Genomic DNA, 18,192 nt, shown 5'->3' on the forward strand with positions numbered 1-18,192 from the left:
CTTTACAGTAGCCTAGGTGCAGTTACCAATTTGGCATTGTATAGTATTGAATAATTTGAAATGAGGCCTAGACTTTGAATTCTAGCAGAGCCCTTTTCACAGTTTGTATTTGTATGCTACAGGAGATTATGTGCTCCCTGGCCACCTCTGATCACCAGTGAGTCAGATAGCTAGTGAGTAGGCCTACTTGTCCACTTTCAGTGCTCCACTGCACTTAGGCTAGTTCAAAAGATACGCATATTTATGTGTAGGCTACTGTCAGGATTGTGTATTAGTGGGTGGCTGACTGATTGGAGGGCCGCTTGGGCCAAATTTTGCCGATTTTTTTGTCCCAGTCCGGCCCTGACTGTTCGAGAAATACAGATGGAATCATGCACCTGTCGGTTCTCGACTACCTGCAGATCTAAGATATATCCACTAGTCGGCGAAGGTTCAAACTTTTTACCCTTGTTGTCTGTTGTTGCCGTCACCCACCTTTAGATGGACCATTCTTCTGACCAATCAGACATCAGACTCAGAAATGACTCAACGTCCTGTGCTAGTTAACTGTTCCTGTAACTTCAACGTCATGCGGATTAAATAAACTCAAGATCGGAACATTTTCAGGGATGGCAAGGGGAATGTACGTTTGCGTCGTGAATTACATTTACAGTTGTTGGTAGCCTAGTAGCAGATTCCTAGCTTCGTGGTGTTTTTTTGTTCTATGGAAACATATTTCAACGAAAACACAATGCTTTGCCATAACCAGCAGATGAACAATAACGCAAATGACAGTCAAGAGCACGCGGCTAAACAAGTACAGTTCAGCAGTAGCGGCTTCCAATCGGAAGCGTTCACCGACGGAGATAACGGACAACATAACGACACCTTGACATTAAGTAGCGAAGCGCAGTGTCTGATCGGACCACAGTTGAAGCTCCTTCCACTGAATGACCAAATACGAGAACTACAGACCATCATACGAGATAAGTAGGTTCAACCAAGCCCTCAACCATACCATGCATTTCCTTCTAACCTATTGGCCTTGGAACGTATGCAGCTGATGAATTGCCTAACTGTTACTGTTTTTTTAGGGCTAGTGTAGGCCTATCAATAGAAATTTATCTGATCAAGATTAGATTCAAGATGCTGAAAATAGCATCAACGCCAATTAATTGTTTCTAAAGCCTAGCTAATGATAACGAAATGTCTTTGGGTAATCTTGTAAACTAGGTCCGCTTCTGTTTTGTTGTGTGAAGAGACCAGTATACCGGTAATTCTTTCACAGTTACGCCACAGACCACCTGGTGGTGCAAACATCGGATTTTGGGTTGATTTGACCATCAGTTAACTTCGAAATAGGCGCTTTGCTTTGGATAGGCAATAGTAATACATCATAGGAGTGATTAACGTAAAAAAAATATAGACCATACCTGTCAACATTTCAGACATCCCAACTTGCAAAAAGTCATTTCAGGGAGGCATCACGAAGTCAGTGTTTATACCGGATCTGTGTTTGCATATTTAATACATTTCATACACGTGTTTTAACTTAATTTCGGTCGTTGCTTTTACCTTACCATTACCTTACGCATGCCAGTATCCACCAGCTGCCTGCCTGCAGCCTACTTCCAAAACTCCAAAGCTGCTTGCTGTCAGATTTGGTTCCGAGGGAACAAGTTCAGTGTATCAACAACACTCAATAACAGTTTATGTGATGTGTTAATCAATTAAATTCCCAACAATTTCACAACAGCTCTGGAGTAGGCCATTCATCTAACCCGCTTGCTTACGACGAGACTCAGGCTGCGCAGTTGGCACCCGCTTCCTTATGGGTTTTGAGTTGCCAGGTTTTAGCCTATGACAGAACGGTTGAAATTGAAACTAAGTGATCGTGTATGTGTAGGCTGTATTTCATACACAATCTGGCAACCTCAATGCATCAATGATTTTAAAATGAAGTTTGATGGCCATGCAAATTGAGTTTTCCGGGAGAAATAACAAAACGGGAGGGTGCTGGGAGATGACCTTGAAATACGGGAGAAACCCGGGAAAAACGGGAGTGTTGACAGGTATGATATAGACTGGAGTAATGGTGCATTCATGGCACTTCGGAATGACAAGGACCGGCCCTGTGGCAACTTTGTTTTTCCCACAGCAAGTGTTCATGTGCTTTGCCGTCGGAATGTGTGACAAACACGGATGCCACAACAAAGGTTAAAACATACACTCACTAATCCTAAATAAACAACTGTATTTGCTTAAAATATAGTGTAAGACGCTTGTGAAAGAAAGATATGCAGCTTTCAAGTGACAAAAACGCCAAGGGCCTGTCCACACGGAGACGCTTTTTGGGTAGCCTAAACGCACTGACCGAAACCGCACTTTTTTGAAACCTGAGGGGTATTTCACAAAGGCAAAATTAAGACATCCAAGATAAGTGATAAAAAGAGGTTTGACATAGTGTTGTCTGGTCATCCTAGCTCAACTAGGAATGCTCAACTTAATGCCAATCCAGGATGAGTAGGAGCGACTATGTCAAGCCAGGTGTAAGTAAATCAGAATGTGTGCACATTCTCGTTTCTGCTCCAAAGTGCCCGCGGTTGGAATAAAAAAGACGGGAAAATTGCGTCATTCACACAAAGTGAATAACCGCTTTTTGATATAGACTAACAATGAAGTAAAGTTGTCCTTTTTGGAATGGGGAATCATGGCTATTCCTGTAAAACAGCAGGAGTAGGCGTGGTAGACCAACTGAATGCAAATTTATGTATGCACCCAGTGTGAGTGCTTCCTTGTCTCGGCACACAACGTCATTATGAAAGCGCTTGCCACTGCAAATATGCACATAGTATGATATAGCCTACCTTAATATTATAGTTGAAAATACCTTCGAAAACTTTCCCCTCCACTTCCAATCAACTACAGTAGGCTATTCATCAAACGTCTATCAATAAAATAAGCAAACAATGAGTACCTAGGCCTATGTTAATTATAAGGCTACTAAAATAATAACCATATGGTAGTAGGCAGACTATCTGTTTTGTTTTGCGTGCAAATACATTTAGCAAATAGTTTATAAATGGAATAAAGCTCCTTAAAAATGAGCACGGAGGTCTGATGTGAATGACAGCTAGCTGAATCAATAAGACGACATAATTACCATTAGAATTAACTTAGCTTGGCTGTTAGCCTGGTCGGGACCAGGCTAGGTGCAGAGAATAAATCCCCATGGTAATTTATGTGCCATCTCTTTTGTAAAACCAAGTCAAGGCTAAATTCATCCAGGATAACCTAAAAATCCCAGCTTAATCCCTTATCTAGGTTTTGTGAAATACCCCTCAGATCCCAGAGTGGAAAAATCTGAAACCGTAGCCCTTTTGTAAACCGCACATCCTACTTGCGTATCGATGATGTCATCGCCACACCTCAGCTGCCCTGGACTTGACACTTATAGTATTGCCTAACAATACTAGTTTTCATACATGACATTACCTACGATTTCACTCCGTAGGATAAATATCACAACTGGTGCTGCTCAGCGCTGATAGCTTATGACTTGGTGGACTGAACACTGTTTTTCCCTGTGGTTTTTTATGCATTCTAGCTACTGTCAGTGATGCGAGAGAACTTAAGTTATTAGGGAAGTGCGGTGTAAGTTTACATTAATTTGTGCGTAGTGCCGGTGTCATTCATTTATTTTACATGTCTTACAACATAAATAAATGCATTCATAGTGAAGTCAGATATGAGCATACAAAGACGCTTAGAACTCATGTTAAGCCTATAGATGTGCACTAAATGCGAATGCACGATTTGATGCAAGCAACAGTATCGACTGTTACTAACAAAGGTATTATAGCAATATTATAAACAGTGTTGCCACAGTTACCTTGAAAAAGTAAACTGATTACTCATTACTCCTTTAAAAAGTAACTTAGTTACTTTACTGATTACTTGATTTTAAAAGTAACTAAGTTAGATTACAAGTTACTTTATTAGTTACTTTCAGCAGCTGCCGACAACACCCCCACCGCCTCAACATGAAAATGATAACCGGTTTTGCCAATACGAAGTGAAATTTTAATGAAGTGCATTTTAACAGTAATGTCAACAATGTATATTATAGCAGACATCCCAACCTAACCTACTTAGATACTGAAATTCAGATGTTTGTTCAGTAATGTCTAGTCAGTACACCAAATAAGGAAGGCCTATTGATAGAAATGGTGATAGTAGTTTGTAGTAGTAGTTTGGCCTTTTCATGTAGCCTTGGCAACTAGCCATCTACTGTAGTATAGGCCTGAGTAATATGCAAATGAAATTACACTTGTTAAACTCACCTCAACAAGTCTTTTGCAATCATTTAACCCGCCGTGAGCAATGCTAAAGTTACTGTTACAAACAGTGCAGTGCAAGACTATAATTATGTTTTACTCTTATGAGAATTGGGTACACTTTTGTGTAGTCTGATGTGAAATGGGTCTTAAATGTTCCTTTTTGAGGGGCACTGACTTTGCCATGACGCTCCTGTTCCTAGATACACTGACTGAACTGATTAATTAAGTTTGGGAGAAAAGAGATATAAGCCCACCTACACTGAAAACTGATTGGTTGATTTAGCAAAACAGACCAGGATGCTCTCTGTCTTGGATGCGCTTCAGGGACACACGCACCAGTCCTCTCTCTCTCCCTCTCCGTTGTGTGCGCGTTAAACTCAGATGCACACGCGATTGGAAGTCCAGGCTTGCGTGCTCTTGTTCGCTCTAGGTTCCGGGAGATTTTATGTAATTTGCGGGCGTCAGAAAGCCACTATCAATACGTGGGAGACTCCAAAACTTCGGGAGACTTGGAATGTCTAGCTAGACAGCACTTTGTCGCCAGCACAGATTGTACAATGTACCTTAATGTTGTCATGTTTAGCTGAAACTCTAATAATGACTGTATAGATAAAATGTGCATCTCTCCCTCCATTGTTGTTTGCGTTTGTGTCGTGAATGTTTCAGAAATACTACCCATCCCTGGGAACAGGCAGATTACATCTTTATAGTTGGCCATATGATGACATACTTAGGTTAATACTGTATTTCACCAGTTAGGGCACCAAAATGGCCAGTAGCTGCACTGTGTAGCCTTTCTTGACATGTCTTTAAGTTTTGGGTTACCATATACAGGTAGTGGGCTCTCTGCTGATTTTAATGAGTAGGCCTAAGCCTAAAGTTAGAGCATTTCTGTCACAATTGACCAGACTTTGACCTTTTGTCTTCTTTAAACAAAATTCTGGCTATGATTGTTCCTTGTATTGCATCATGAGCCATCACTGCACCTATTGCATTCTACTGTAACCTTAAGCCTAGCTCATTATGTTGTACCACATCACCCTCCATTAGAAGTGCAATGAGCTGCATTGAGCATAATAAACTTCATTTAGAATTCCAAATCCATATTTCTAGATATTTTGGTAAAAGTAACTTAAAAGTAATACAGTAGTGTAATGCCTTACAATTCAGAGACAGTAATATTATAATGTAATGAATTACTTTGAAATGACAGTAATAAGTAATACATAATATATTACGATTTTGAAGTAACTTGCCCAACACTGATTAACCCTTAAAGGAGTACCGTCACACCGGTGTGACGGGAATGTTGGGAAATTAACATTCTAAAGAATATCTGGGTTCATTGAATTCAACATAGAATTTTAGAACCTTCAATTGTTGCGGAACTTAGAATGTTCAAAAACCTACACCTTTAAGTAACTTGCCCAACACTGATTAAACCACATGTCACTGCTTGACTAAAGGAAAAATATAGGCTACTGAACATGCATGGAGATCGTCACAGTTGACAGAAATTACGATTTGTGCCAACATGTTGTAGAAACACAACCACAGCCTTTAGGCCTATTTGGTGCAAATCTTCTACATTGGTTATAGTCAGCGATTCACATTAACTCTAGGCTATCAACACAAGTGTATACTATCTACTAGTGGGGCGATCGTAACACACACTGAACCTGTCATGAAGAGGCCAAAATGATTGACCTGTCCCCCCCAATCCAAATGGATGCAACAGCATTTATAGGCTAAGCCTAGGTCTACATGACTGGCCGCAAATAGGCTAAATAACTAAAAAACAACAAAAAAAAAATCCCGGAGGTCACCGGCCACATGTGGACCGGCCCACCGGGCATTTGCCCGGTTGTACAGATTACCAGTCCGAGCCTGCTACCTTCTAACGTTAACGTTATCTCCAGACTGCCAGTGAATTCAACGGGTTGGTCAGTTGCTAAAGAACTTTGTTGGCATTGCATCGGTTGTGAAGACACGTCTCTGTGCGCAGTTTTCACGGATCATCATTGCCCTTGGACATTTTTAACTGGTTTGGAAATTGGACTAATTTTAACATCACTTTTTCCCCTTTTAAAATATATTTTCTTTTTTTATTTGTTTATTTGTTTTGTTGTCTTTCTTGTGTGTCTTGGTGTCACGGGTACACTGGCGACTACGCCGCTCCGCCCGGCATTTTTTGTATTTGTTATTTTTTAAATGTATTTGTCTTGTCTTGGTGTCATGGGTACGCTGGCGACTACGCCGCTCCATCTGAGGGGTATTCCAGAAAGGAGGTTTAACCCTTAGAACCCGATTGACGCAAAGTGCGTCAAAAAACACACCCTTTCTTCTCTGTTACATTGCTCCGCGACTGTTCATCGCAACGAGATAAAACCTTTATTGCATGACAGAGAAGAAGTGGGGCTTTCCAAAGAGACTACGCACTTGTCTGTACGATCAAGTATGAAAATTTAAAAAATCATGAAATTAAATCAAATTGCATCATATTTACAGTCTATACTTCTCTGCGTTCACCTGCGCACCCATTACTCTCGTTTGAATTACTCGCGAACCCTTGATCGCATAGATATGGCAAGCATATCAGATGAAAGAGGAGAAACAGGGCTATCCATTGGTACCATGGATATCGATCTTTCTGGCTTATAAAAACAGACGAAGTGACTGCAAAATATTAACGTCATGTACACAAACCAACGCTGCACACCCATTACTCTCGGAGTAATTACTCGCATCCTTCTGGGTTATAAAACAGACGAAGTGACAACAAAATATTAACTTCATATAGCTGGACTTACCCCATGTTTTTGTCTGTTTTTGTGGCAAAGCATGTTTATAATCCAACGCTATCGTGTGTTTCTCTATGGCAAAACATGTTCATAATCCGGTTTTGAGATCCTAGCAAATTCCTGCATGGCATCCAATTCAAGGCTCACATTGCATCCCAATTTGTTCAACAAAGAAACACCTTTTTGCCTTTTACTTTGTTCATGGCAATGCAGTAAAAAGTTGAGAATCATCATGAGTGCATACACCATAGTCACACATGCTAACAGGCAAACTTGGGTCAAGTCAGGTCAGATCAGTTCATGTCACAATATATGGAGCGCAGAATGGTCATTTTTCATCGCTAAATAAAAAATGGCATTTATTTACGTAAATCACACACCACATATTTCTGTAAATTGCTCAGCCCCAGAGTATCCCTCCAACATGGCAATTATATTGCCCGTTTCAGGACAGTCAGCCCTACACACACATGAAATGCATGTAGAGCTATGAGCTTGCTGTGGTGAGATACAGGTCAAAATATAAGAATTTTTATAATATGATTTTTATATTTTAATTCTTTAAAAATCAAAATAAAATCAATGCTAGTACTAATACATGAAATGATGTCTGGATAGCCTAGACTCTGCTGAAAAAAACAATATATAATATGTGTGTGTGGCACTTACAATGACCAGAATAAATCCTTATGAATAAAGGTAGTGAAAATGCCCTAAAAACAGCTTAGGGTTCTAAGGGTTAACAAACACTGAGATAAAACTTAACCTCTGGGTTGTCTGAACCTGTGGCGACTAAACCCGAGCTGTCGGTTCCAAAACACCGGTTACCAGTTAGTTCAATCAACCCTGTGTTAGATAACCTAGAGTTGTGCGCGTTCACGGCGAACTTATAAAGGCATCATCTATTGAGAGTTGAAATCATGAGTGAAACCGGCGAAAGGAATTGAGCACCGTATTTTTAAGAGGCGGAGGAGGAGAGAACTGTAATAACAAAAAAAGAGCAATACTTAAGCGCCTGCGTCCGAGACCTTGCTTGGCAGAGAATAGCCAAACTGACCGAGTAAATGCGTATGTTTAAGATAGCCTATTTAATGTCAAAAGAACAATTAAATAATTCACTGGACATCACGTATTGTATTGACTGCTTTGAATGATGCTTAGCCTAGTTGTCACAGATTGAGTGGGCCATAGAATTCTTTGAGAATCCCAAATGTAATTTTCTATTTTAACGCGGGTCCTGCAGCTGTGGGCCAAGTTAAACTTTTTTAAGTGCCTTCCATCATCGGAAGGGTGAATGTCGGAAGGCATGGGTAGCCTATTGGACACATTTCGGTGCACATTTGGAAAATTTAATAAGTGATGCTGACCTGCCAGTTGGTGAAACTACACTTTAATGATCCTCGTGGGTTTGTGTCCAGGAAAACGAATGAAGTTGCGCAGGAACTGCTTTAAGCGCAAAACCAAACTTTACTGCCGACCGACCGACAGCTTGCCGATAGGCTCTCGTCTCCAACACTACAAAAACTCCCAGTCGGAGAGCGTGTAGCCTATTAAAAAATATTTTATCCCAAATGCCATCAGCATTCTTAACCAAACTTAGTGACAACATGCATACCCGGCTGAGCTGTACAGCTATATTTAAACATACCCAGTTAAGCCAGTAAACCTGCTTTCTGGAATACCCCCCAGGCATCTTTTGTCTTGTTGTTATGTGTCTTGTTTGTGGAGCGCTTTGGATTGCACTGTGTGCATGTTAAATGCACTTTAAAAATAAATCTGACTTGACTTATCAATGGCGATGCAGTTTGTTTGCACCTCCAGCATGGCATACCTGGTTACCGCCCAAAAACGCCCACAAATGCATGTTTGTGTGAAAGAATATGAAGGATGACAGCTGGAGGTGTTCCATAGGCCCAACACTGGTTACCTCTTCCTCTCTTACTTTCTCCCTCTCAGGTCGACCAGTAGAGGTGATTTCGTGTTTTGTGCAGATAGACTGGTAAGTGAAATACAACATTTTTTAGTGCTTCAGATGAATAGTAACTGACGTGTTGAAAGTGGAATTTATAAAAGAAATTCAATTAGGTCTTTTAAGAATGTGGTAGTTTACAGTGGTAATGGTGCGTTCATGCACCTGGGAAGTGGGAGAATTCTATAGTTTGGGGGGGGGGGGGGTACGTCACCTGAACTGGGAATTTCGGGCTTTGAAGTGGGAGCTTTGTGAGTTCCCAGGAGAATGTTTTGACGTCATAGTGAAAGATAAAAAATGGACTGACCAAATGCCCAAATAAGTCACTTCATTGTTTGTTTATGTTATACTCATAAGCACAGGCGATTGTGATATTGAACAGTACTTCCCAGAGTACCTTTGAGGAACTAGATGTTAGCCTTCTGGCTAGCTAGCTTATGAACAATAGCAACGTAGCCCGTTTGTTGTTGCCAAGTGAACGCTCTCAGTTCGGAAGTATGGAGTATGTGGGGACCTTCCCACTTCCCAGCCACATGAACGCACTATAAATAAATGTTAGAATGGTACTCAAATGATTGTGTATGGAGATGATAGGCCTACCTTTGTGATTTAATGGAACATCTGCCTTTAGATCAGGTTAGTGGTTGAAGAAGGACTCAATCAGCTTCCATACAGTGAGTGCACCGTCACCACTCCAACAGGTGAGTTTTAAGCACATGTGGAGAGTTCTAACACTAGTCGGCAGTACAGGAGAAGAATGTGTAGTCTACATGCCTCACTTTAGTGTGCTCTTTATCAATGTACACGCCCTCACATATATATGAATGTCCCACATCTATTGGTTTCCAGGGCACAAATATGATGGCGTCAAGTTTGAGAAGGGTAACTGTGGAGTCAGCATCATGAGGAGTGGTAAGGACACTCGTGGGTGGTCTTTGTGGATGGGAACTGATGATGGATGAGCAGGTGATGCAGTACGGGCTCTTTTCTGCAGGGGAGGCCATGGAACAGGGTCTGAGGGATTGCTGCCGGTCCATCCGCATTGGGAAGATCCTCATCCAGAGCGACGAGGAGACCCAGAAAGCCAAAGTTTACTACTCCAAATTCCCCCCTGACATCAGTCGCCGCAAGGTTTTGCTCATGTACCCTATCCTCAGTACGTATGCCAATCAGATCTCCTGTCTTGAATATATCAGTCAATTAGTCTGTATCCTATGTGTGTGCCCATGAGATGTGCAATCAGCATCAGCTCTGTGTCTGTGTGTGTGTGTGTGGCGCATATGTGTATTCATGGGTGCATTTTCAGGCACAGGAAACACTGTAATCGAAGCGGTCCGAGTTCTGCGAGAGCACAGACTGCAAGCCAAACACATCATTCTCCTCAGCCTTTTTTCTACACCACATGGTACGTCCTGTCCTGACCCTGTCCAGTGGCTCCCCGGGATAGCACTGCATGTTTTAGGTGTCTCTCTTGATTGAAAAAGCTTGTTTGAGGTGATTGGGGTTCCTAGGAGCAGGATCAAGACTGCTGTGAGACAGAAGCACCAGACAGTAAATAAATATTAGCAACTTTGTTGGTTGCAATGCAATTTCCCTTCGCAAACAAACTAAATTGCTAACAGGTTAGCAACTATGGTTTTGGGAAACATACCTCAGTATGTTTACATGCACAGTTAAGCCGAGTTACGGTTATAGTTCGACTAGGCCATTTAATTGGACATGAGCAGTGGACAAGCACGGTAGGGGAATAGATTTATTGAAGTATGTCTGACTCCACTCTGATATGCCTCCGTACAGCTTGGTAGTATTGGGCTTTTAACGGTTGGCTTATCACATCATAGACCAAAACAATTGACAAACAATTTAGCTTGTGGCAAATTGGTATCATGTCGAGTGGTGAATGAGTAGACAACTTCACAGCTCTATATTTTGTACATGCTGCACACTTTACTTGTTTAACAAATGAGATGCATGCTATGTGCTATGTGAGATGCATGCTATGCACCCTTGTGGTCATGGTGTTATCCAAAGGTAGACGACTACACTTCTTCTGTTACTTCAGGGTCAAAGCCCTGGGAGAGAATTGTGGAGCTTGCGCAAAGTGCTCAGGCCAGTTTGGTTGGTGCCTGTAGATAGTGCTAGTCTACCGCCTGGTTTCTAAGAGATGGAATGTTTTTAAGCATGTGTGTCTGTGTCTACAGGTGCAAAATCAATCATTCAGGAGTTTCCTGACATCACCATACTGACAACGGAAGTTCACACAGTGGCTCCAACACACTTTGGCCAGAGATACTTTGGTACCGACTGACCACGTTCCACATCAATATGTTACACACTGACTGCTATCAGTGTCTGTGCTGCTGTGACAGGTCAGCCAGAAAAGTGTCTATGCGTATTCCTTTGTTTGACTTTAGCCTCTTTTGAGATTTGCTGCCTTAATTAGATCTAGTTCCTGCACAAGTCAATACAACACAGAACTGCATATACATTAACAGATGTGTGTTGGAAATCCATGGCAAAAGAAAGAAAAGTGCGAAGAACCACATTCCAGTCTGGTGGCCTGGCATACTTGTTGCATGTGCTACTGCACTACATTCATCTGTCCACTTGCTCATTTGGTGGTGACTGGGAGAGAATAAATAATAACAAATGAATATTTGCATTATTATTTTTTATTAATCAGACTTATATTCACATAAGAAATGGTTTGAAACATATTGCTGACTTCCACGTGAAATCAGCATCTACTAAGCTACAGCCTAAAAGCCTATTGATATCAGTCTGTCAGATGTTTATTTTACTACAGCATCTTATTACAGTATATATATATATATATATATATATATATATATATATATATCCTAAATGCGTAATAAAACAATATTGTATTTTAAAATGATATGTCTGCCTAAAATTGTAACTGCTTTGGCTGCTAGATCATTCATGGGTCTAATGTTTTGAGGGAACATGTTTCAATATACTAACGAGGTTGAGGTTGTACAGGTTGAGGTTGTACTGCCATACAATTCAGCTTCCACATGGAGATCTGGTCTGACCTCTGACTGATGCACGTCCCAAATCCACTCGGAGGAATCGTTAGATGAATGTTTCCCTGAGAAAACAAACAAAAAAAGTACAACACACAAACCCATAGGTCAGGTAACTGGAAAGGAAAAGCTGTTGTGTTGACTGCATGTACTGTGATTAAAATGGATAACTACTTGGTTTTAGATAACTACAAATGTTTTAATGTCATTCTGGAAGAGCACCAACATCTCTGGCTTAAGACACTAAATTAAAATACATTTTCCTTTGGCTAATATGAAATGGTTAATGTTATACAGTGTTGCTTGAAAGTGTGAACCCCTTGAACAGTTTGGAGTTTTCTATTGTTTTATCATTATTTTCTTATTTTTTCATCACCAGTTTTTAACTATGAATTGTCAGGTGTGTATATTTAGCAAATGCATGGACTTATTTAGAGGAAATTGTGTTAAGCCAAAACAATCATGAAACATGGAATTAATGTATGGACAAAAGTAAGTGAAGCCCCAGCTGCATTGGTAAAGTCATGTAGATAATTGATTAATGTACAACATATGTGGGTGTTGAAATAATCAATTATAGCATATATTATATTAATAAAAAACAGTCTTCCTTTGGAAAGGGTTTGAGCAACTATGATTAAAATAGAGAGGAAATCTACCAAACCACTGTAGTGCCAAGGCATACCCACAGGAATCAACAATACCAAGAGGAAAGGAGATATCCAAGAACATAAGGACGAGGGTAGGGAAATACCCTCTTTAAAAGATTCCAGCTCCATTTATCCACTGCAAATGGAGGGCATTCAACATCACAGCAACATTTCCTAGAGGTGGATGCCCATCAAATGTATGACAAGATGCTCCAGAAAGAAAATAAATTGGGTAAAAGCCAGCCCACAGATCACCTCGAGTTACTGACCTCGATGGCAGCATCTGGAAGATAAAGAGAATTCAAACTCTTGATTGGCCTAGTCAAAGTCCAGGCCTCAATTCAATAAAAATGTTTTGGCTAGATCTGAAGTGGGCAGTACATGCCAGTTGACCCTCCAACCTCTCAACTGGCTGAGTTCTGCAAGTAGGAGTAGGCAAAAATCCGCAGAACCAGATGTGAGACACTGGTTAATGGGTACAGAAGATGTTTGGTTGAAGTAGTGGTTGCAAAAGGAGGCGCTACAAGAAATTAACTACATGGGTTCACATACTTTTGCAAATGTCATGTTTTTGTGAACTAAACCAGATTTTGTTGAATATATAATGAAACTATATAACTTTCTTTTGTTTCTGTCTATTATTTGGAAGGTCAACTTTACAAATTGGGCTTTGGAGGTGCATTAAATAAGGTTATTTAATTTGTTTTGTAAAAAAACAACTGACCATGTCTGAGGGTTCACAAACATTTAAGCAGCACTCACTTTATACACATTTGTAGTTGTCTGCTTGTGTGTTCTTTTTACAGGAGGAATGAGTGTTTGTGTGTGAGAGAGAGGGAAGAAAATGAGATGTGTCTGTAACTCTACTCTTAGCCCTCACACACTCAAGTTAATGACGGGTCTTGGTTGGAGATCACATTAAGACAGCTTGAGAAATTTTGAGTAAATTTAGTCCATCTTTTAAAATAAAAGACCGGTCAAGACTGGCAATGGGTTATTGAAAACATTCTATTTAGATGGTTAAGGTTGTTGAAAATCTGCCATTATATAATATTACTGTTTAACTTTGATTCTGCCTTTTATAAATATACTATTCATTAAAACTCGTTACCTATACGTGTCCCTGCCTCCTTCCAGTATCCATTTAATTGTACGCCATGAGTGTAAGGGAGCAAAAGCTTCCTCCTCAGAGGGAAGACCTGCCCATCGCCATGACTGCATGGAAAAACAACAACAACAATAATAAATCTTAATTGTTCGGCCATGATATCACATAGTAACAGTCACAGCCAACACAAACTGACCTGCTAAAAACAGGTAACAGCCAAAATCTTCTTTGTGATCCAAACACCTGCAATACATTGGGCTTCAGGCCTACATCAAAAGCTCTTCGGTCAGGTCCATAGGAAAAGAAAGGAGCTGACAACCACTCTGACATAAGAGAGAGAGTTGGAAACATTTTTTCAACATAATTGAAATCACCATAAAATTGGAAATTAATGCTAACAAGTGTGACTGCAAACTAATCAATTTTACGCAGCAGCACTGGCATTTGTCATTTATTTGCATCAGACATGACAAGCTAAACTCCATTAAATTAACAAGGTCCTCTCCTGGTGCTCCTGCTTCTGTCTATGCATCCATTTTGCTTGGTCAAAGGTGCTGTGTTATTACCAACAGTGGTCTTGTTCTTGATGACCAGCCAGCAGTGAAAGCCAAGTATAAAGGACAGTGTGATGGCAAACATCAGCGACACCACCATGAGGAAGAGCACGTGCACTTTCACTGTCGAGTGGTTCAAAAACGGACCCTACAAGAGACCAACATAGAACACAAGCGGAGAAAGTCAAAAGAAAAAAGGCCTTGGCATATTCAAACAAGTGGCAATAGGGTGTTTGAATTTAACCAAACCGAATGGATTTGTTAACTTTATTAAGGATTTACCAATAGCCCCTGTCAACCTAAAAGGCTGCATCCAAAAAGATGCTTGGTTTGTGTACTCTTACAAACACTGCTCCTTCCCGCAACCCACACACAAAGCCCAAACACGCCATGCTCACCAGCCAGAACTTGACGAAGTAGGGTGCGACTGTGGCAACAATAAAAAGGCAGTAGAGCAGAGAGAAAGCCAGAAAGAGGAGGAAGAACTTGTAGTTGGAGAATCCTACACAGTTGTTCAGCCTGAAAAACAGACAGACAGACTTTGATAGGACTATAGTCTGCAGAGCTGCATACAAACTGAAGGACTTAAGTGTTGAACACAGCACACAGACTTATAAACTCACCTACCATGGACAGTGGTGATCCATTTTAAGTACACACCTGAGATGGACAGCAAACAGTGACCACTGTCATTAGTCTAGAATTACACTTTTGGTAATTAACATGTACCACAGAACTTTTCTGAGTACTACACAATGCCATCACCTAAATGAATCATTATTGCATAAATTGCAATAATGAAGCATAAATTGTGAATGAAAATATAAACTTTAGGATTCATAGTGGTGTCAGAATCATGGTGGGTCTGGGATAACTTTTATACAATTATTTGACTCATTCAATTTGGACATTCAGATCACTTATTATTGTCCTCCTACGTGGGCATACACAAAAGAGGTTGAAAAAACATATGGATATACTGTTCAAGTGAACATGCCAGTTACAGGGTCCATGAAGAGCACCTCCTGCTGCAGTAAATAAAATCTCATTAATGAATAACAATCAGAGCAGTGGCCACAAGGTGTAATCAGACACAACCAAACATGCACATCCACAGCACGCTACACAACCTGTTAACCACAGGACACTTGACACCTCTAGCTGAAATTCAGCATTCCAGCTGACCACTCAAATAAATGTGACCAAACACTTCCTTGGCTAATTATCCTGCACCCAGTAACTCTCCACACACACACACACACACACACACACACACACACACACACACACAGATAGACAGAGACAGACACACACACCAACAAACACAGACAAAGTATTTGGTTACTCACTTCTTAATGTGAGCAAAGTAGGAGTTGAGAAGATAGGAAGACATGCATTCTAATTCACACTCCCCTAATCTCACACACGTATACACACAAATAGGCCTAGACACACCACATGCATGTGAAGGTGCACAGCACACCGACACTAACACAGCAGGGCTCTTACATTTGGCAAGCTGAACAGTGGTGGCAGCGGTCTGATTTAATCAACTGGCAATGACGACAGAACCTGATCGCTGAACACACACACACACACACACACACACACACAATTCTAGCAAGTCACTGGACAACAAGTAACAGCAAGATCTCACCTCACACGCAAAAAGACAATTACAAGCATCTATATATTCCCAACTAAGGTCTTCATCTTTAAGGCATAGGGCCCTTAAACCAAAATCTTAATTAGCAAAATGGAAAGAATAGCATCCTGAGTGCTTTATTCATCTCAGAGGGCCACACACACGCACACAGATGCACACAAACACACAGGCACACACACACGCACGCACACAGTATCTAGACAACCTAGAATATCTTCAGAGTTGAGAACTGACCATTTCAGTTTTGTAAAGCCTAAAGACAGGCAACACAGAGTTTATGATAGTCCCCTTTCAAAGCCCCTTCTTGACTGAACCTCTATTATCGAACCGCTTCAGTGTGGAATTAATGATATTATCAAGGGATGTGACCCTTTTCTAGTGCGCTTAAAAGACTTCAGTGTTAGTGATCACCTCCGGAGGCTGAGCGCGAATGCACCGGCAGCTTCTGTGAGATCTCCAGGAGAACCCGTCTCTGAGCCTCTGGAGTCTCCTGCTCTGCGTAGCGCTGCCTGTCCGACAGAGAGAGCTGGAACTGGACAAACACAATGTTTCTTTTTTTTATTTTTTATCTTTGGACAGAAAGGAGTGTAATAGAGTGGGGTCTTAAACTATTTGTCTGTCTCTCCATCACAAGCACATACCACACCAGAGTGGTACACATTTAAACCCTAGTGTTAGACATTTAGTTTCACTTTCAAATGCAGCATTGGCTATGAGGTATGAAGTGTATGTATGAAGCATTAACTTTGCTGTATGAGTTATCTAACCACTGCCTCATCTACACTCACTGTGATATTATGTACAATAGGTCTTACAGGACAATGTGAGAGGATGGATATCCCCCCAATATTGAAACCACAGTAACACCCTTGATATGAGGTATGAGCTAAATTAACCTTCTAGCAGGCCACGATCAAAGCGGTCCTCAAAACATTCAGGTTCTTATGTACTGTTGTTATAGGTGTATTTTCAATTATGAGTAACACACAAGAGCACTGAACAAACAGCTTGCTGGTTTTACCCCTCGTGACGGTGAGGATGGGGTGGTGAATACAGACCTCCAAAATGCCCAGGAGAACATCCCAAAACAAACATGGAACATCAAGAGATGTATCACTGGTGAACATATTCCCAAGGTGGAAAGAAAAGGAGGAAGTGACAGAATTTAAAACACATGAATGCCTTTAAATTAGTGTTATAATAACAAAACAAAAAATGGGAAGGCAAAAGTCAGTCACACAAAACGTTGACAGAAGTCACCCTGTACCCTTTCTTGCTGTGCCTGTCAGGGTGACTGCAAGAGAGAGAATAAAAAGTGGTTTAGTAAGTTTGCTTGTCCTCTGAATTTTCTGGGTCTACTCTTAAATAACCAATTTCCCCTCACAAATAGGCCTACACAAAATAGGCCTGTAAAAAAATAAAACAAAAATAGCTATTCTTAAACGAGAAAATAAGAATCCGTTTTGACAAAATTAGCTAGACTACTTACTGAGGCAGAGCTGAACCACATACGCGTAATATGACCACACGACCCCAATTGTGAGGATTATAACAGGGATCCACGACAGCACCGAAACACATCGTCTAAATGTTGCACGTAAGGCCATAACCAGACACGGTTTGGTATAGTATCTGCGACAACACCTGAACGTTTGACACCTGCATCTTTCGGCGTTCTGTTTTATCCACGCAGGCAAACAGGTGTTGCATCTGGTGCGACAACCGCCTCCTACCGGCAGATTGAATCAGAGTAGTTGGATGTCACTTGAGAGGTTTCCAGAACTCTTCATCCACAATATGGGCTACATTTAGAAGGACTTTCCTAATATTGGAAACGTTTTAAACATTCAAAAAACACGACTATGTTCATGGTTAAGTACTAAATTAGGCTAATGTGAAAGTCGACCTCGAAGGAATTAAACATTCAATGAAAGCGAAAAACATTAGCATAGGCTCCTATTTTTTATTAAATCAGTTGGCAATGGTGGGCTATCAGGTGCTATCCCATAGCCATGGGCGCAGTTTGTCGCTTCTGAAATAATCTATATGAAAATCATATCATTAAAAAAACTGTCACT

The 18,192-nt window shown here is 40.8% G+C and overlaps 2 protein-coding genes across 2 annotated transcripts; one reads left to right on the forward strand and one right to left on the reverse strand.

Annotated features, from left to right (window-relative positions):
* The first annotated feature begins 530 nt into the window (after positions 1-530).
* LOC125286604 (uracil phosphoribosyltransferase homolog) lies at positions 531-11,743 on the forward strand. Its single transcript, XM_048231806.1, has 7 exons — positions 531-969; positions 9,077-9,119; positions 9,721-9,790; positions 9,939-10,001; positions 10,084-10,245; positions 10,396-10,494; positions 11,291-11,743. Exons 1-7 carry the CDS (start codon positions 704-706, stop codon positions 11,395-11,397), a joined length of 810 nt encoding a protein of 269 aa, XP_048087763.1. The 5' UTR covers positions 531-703; the 3' UTR covers positions 11,398-11,743.
* Positions 11,535-18,185, reverse strand: LOC125309261 (palmitoyltransferase ZDHHC15A-like). Its single transcript, XM_048266052.1, has 10 exons — positions 17,604-18,185; positions 17,382-17,408; positions 17,136-17,230; positions 16,526-16,646; positions 15,958-16,027; positions 15,076-15,108; positions 14,847-14,967; positions 14,461-14,596; positions 14,091-14,217; positions 11,535-11,541 (listed from the first exon to the last, which is right to left on the reverse strand). The coding sequence occupies exons 1-10, from the start codon at positions 17,719-17,721 to the stop codon at positions 11,535-11,537; spliced, it is 855 nt and encodes a 284-aa protein (XP_048122009.1). The 5' UTR covers positions 17,722-18,185.
* Positions 18,186-18,192: the final 7 nt, after the last annotated feature.

This window comes from Alosa alosa, chromosome 2 (assembly GCF_017589495.1).
Source record: "Alosa alosa isolate M-15738 ecotype Scorff River chromosome 2, AALO_Geno_1.1, whole genome shotgun sequence".
Classification (NCBI taxonomy): Eukaryota; Metazoa; Chordata; class Actinopteri; order Clupeiformes; family Clupeidae; genus Alosa; species Alosa alosa.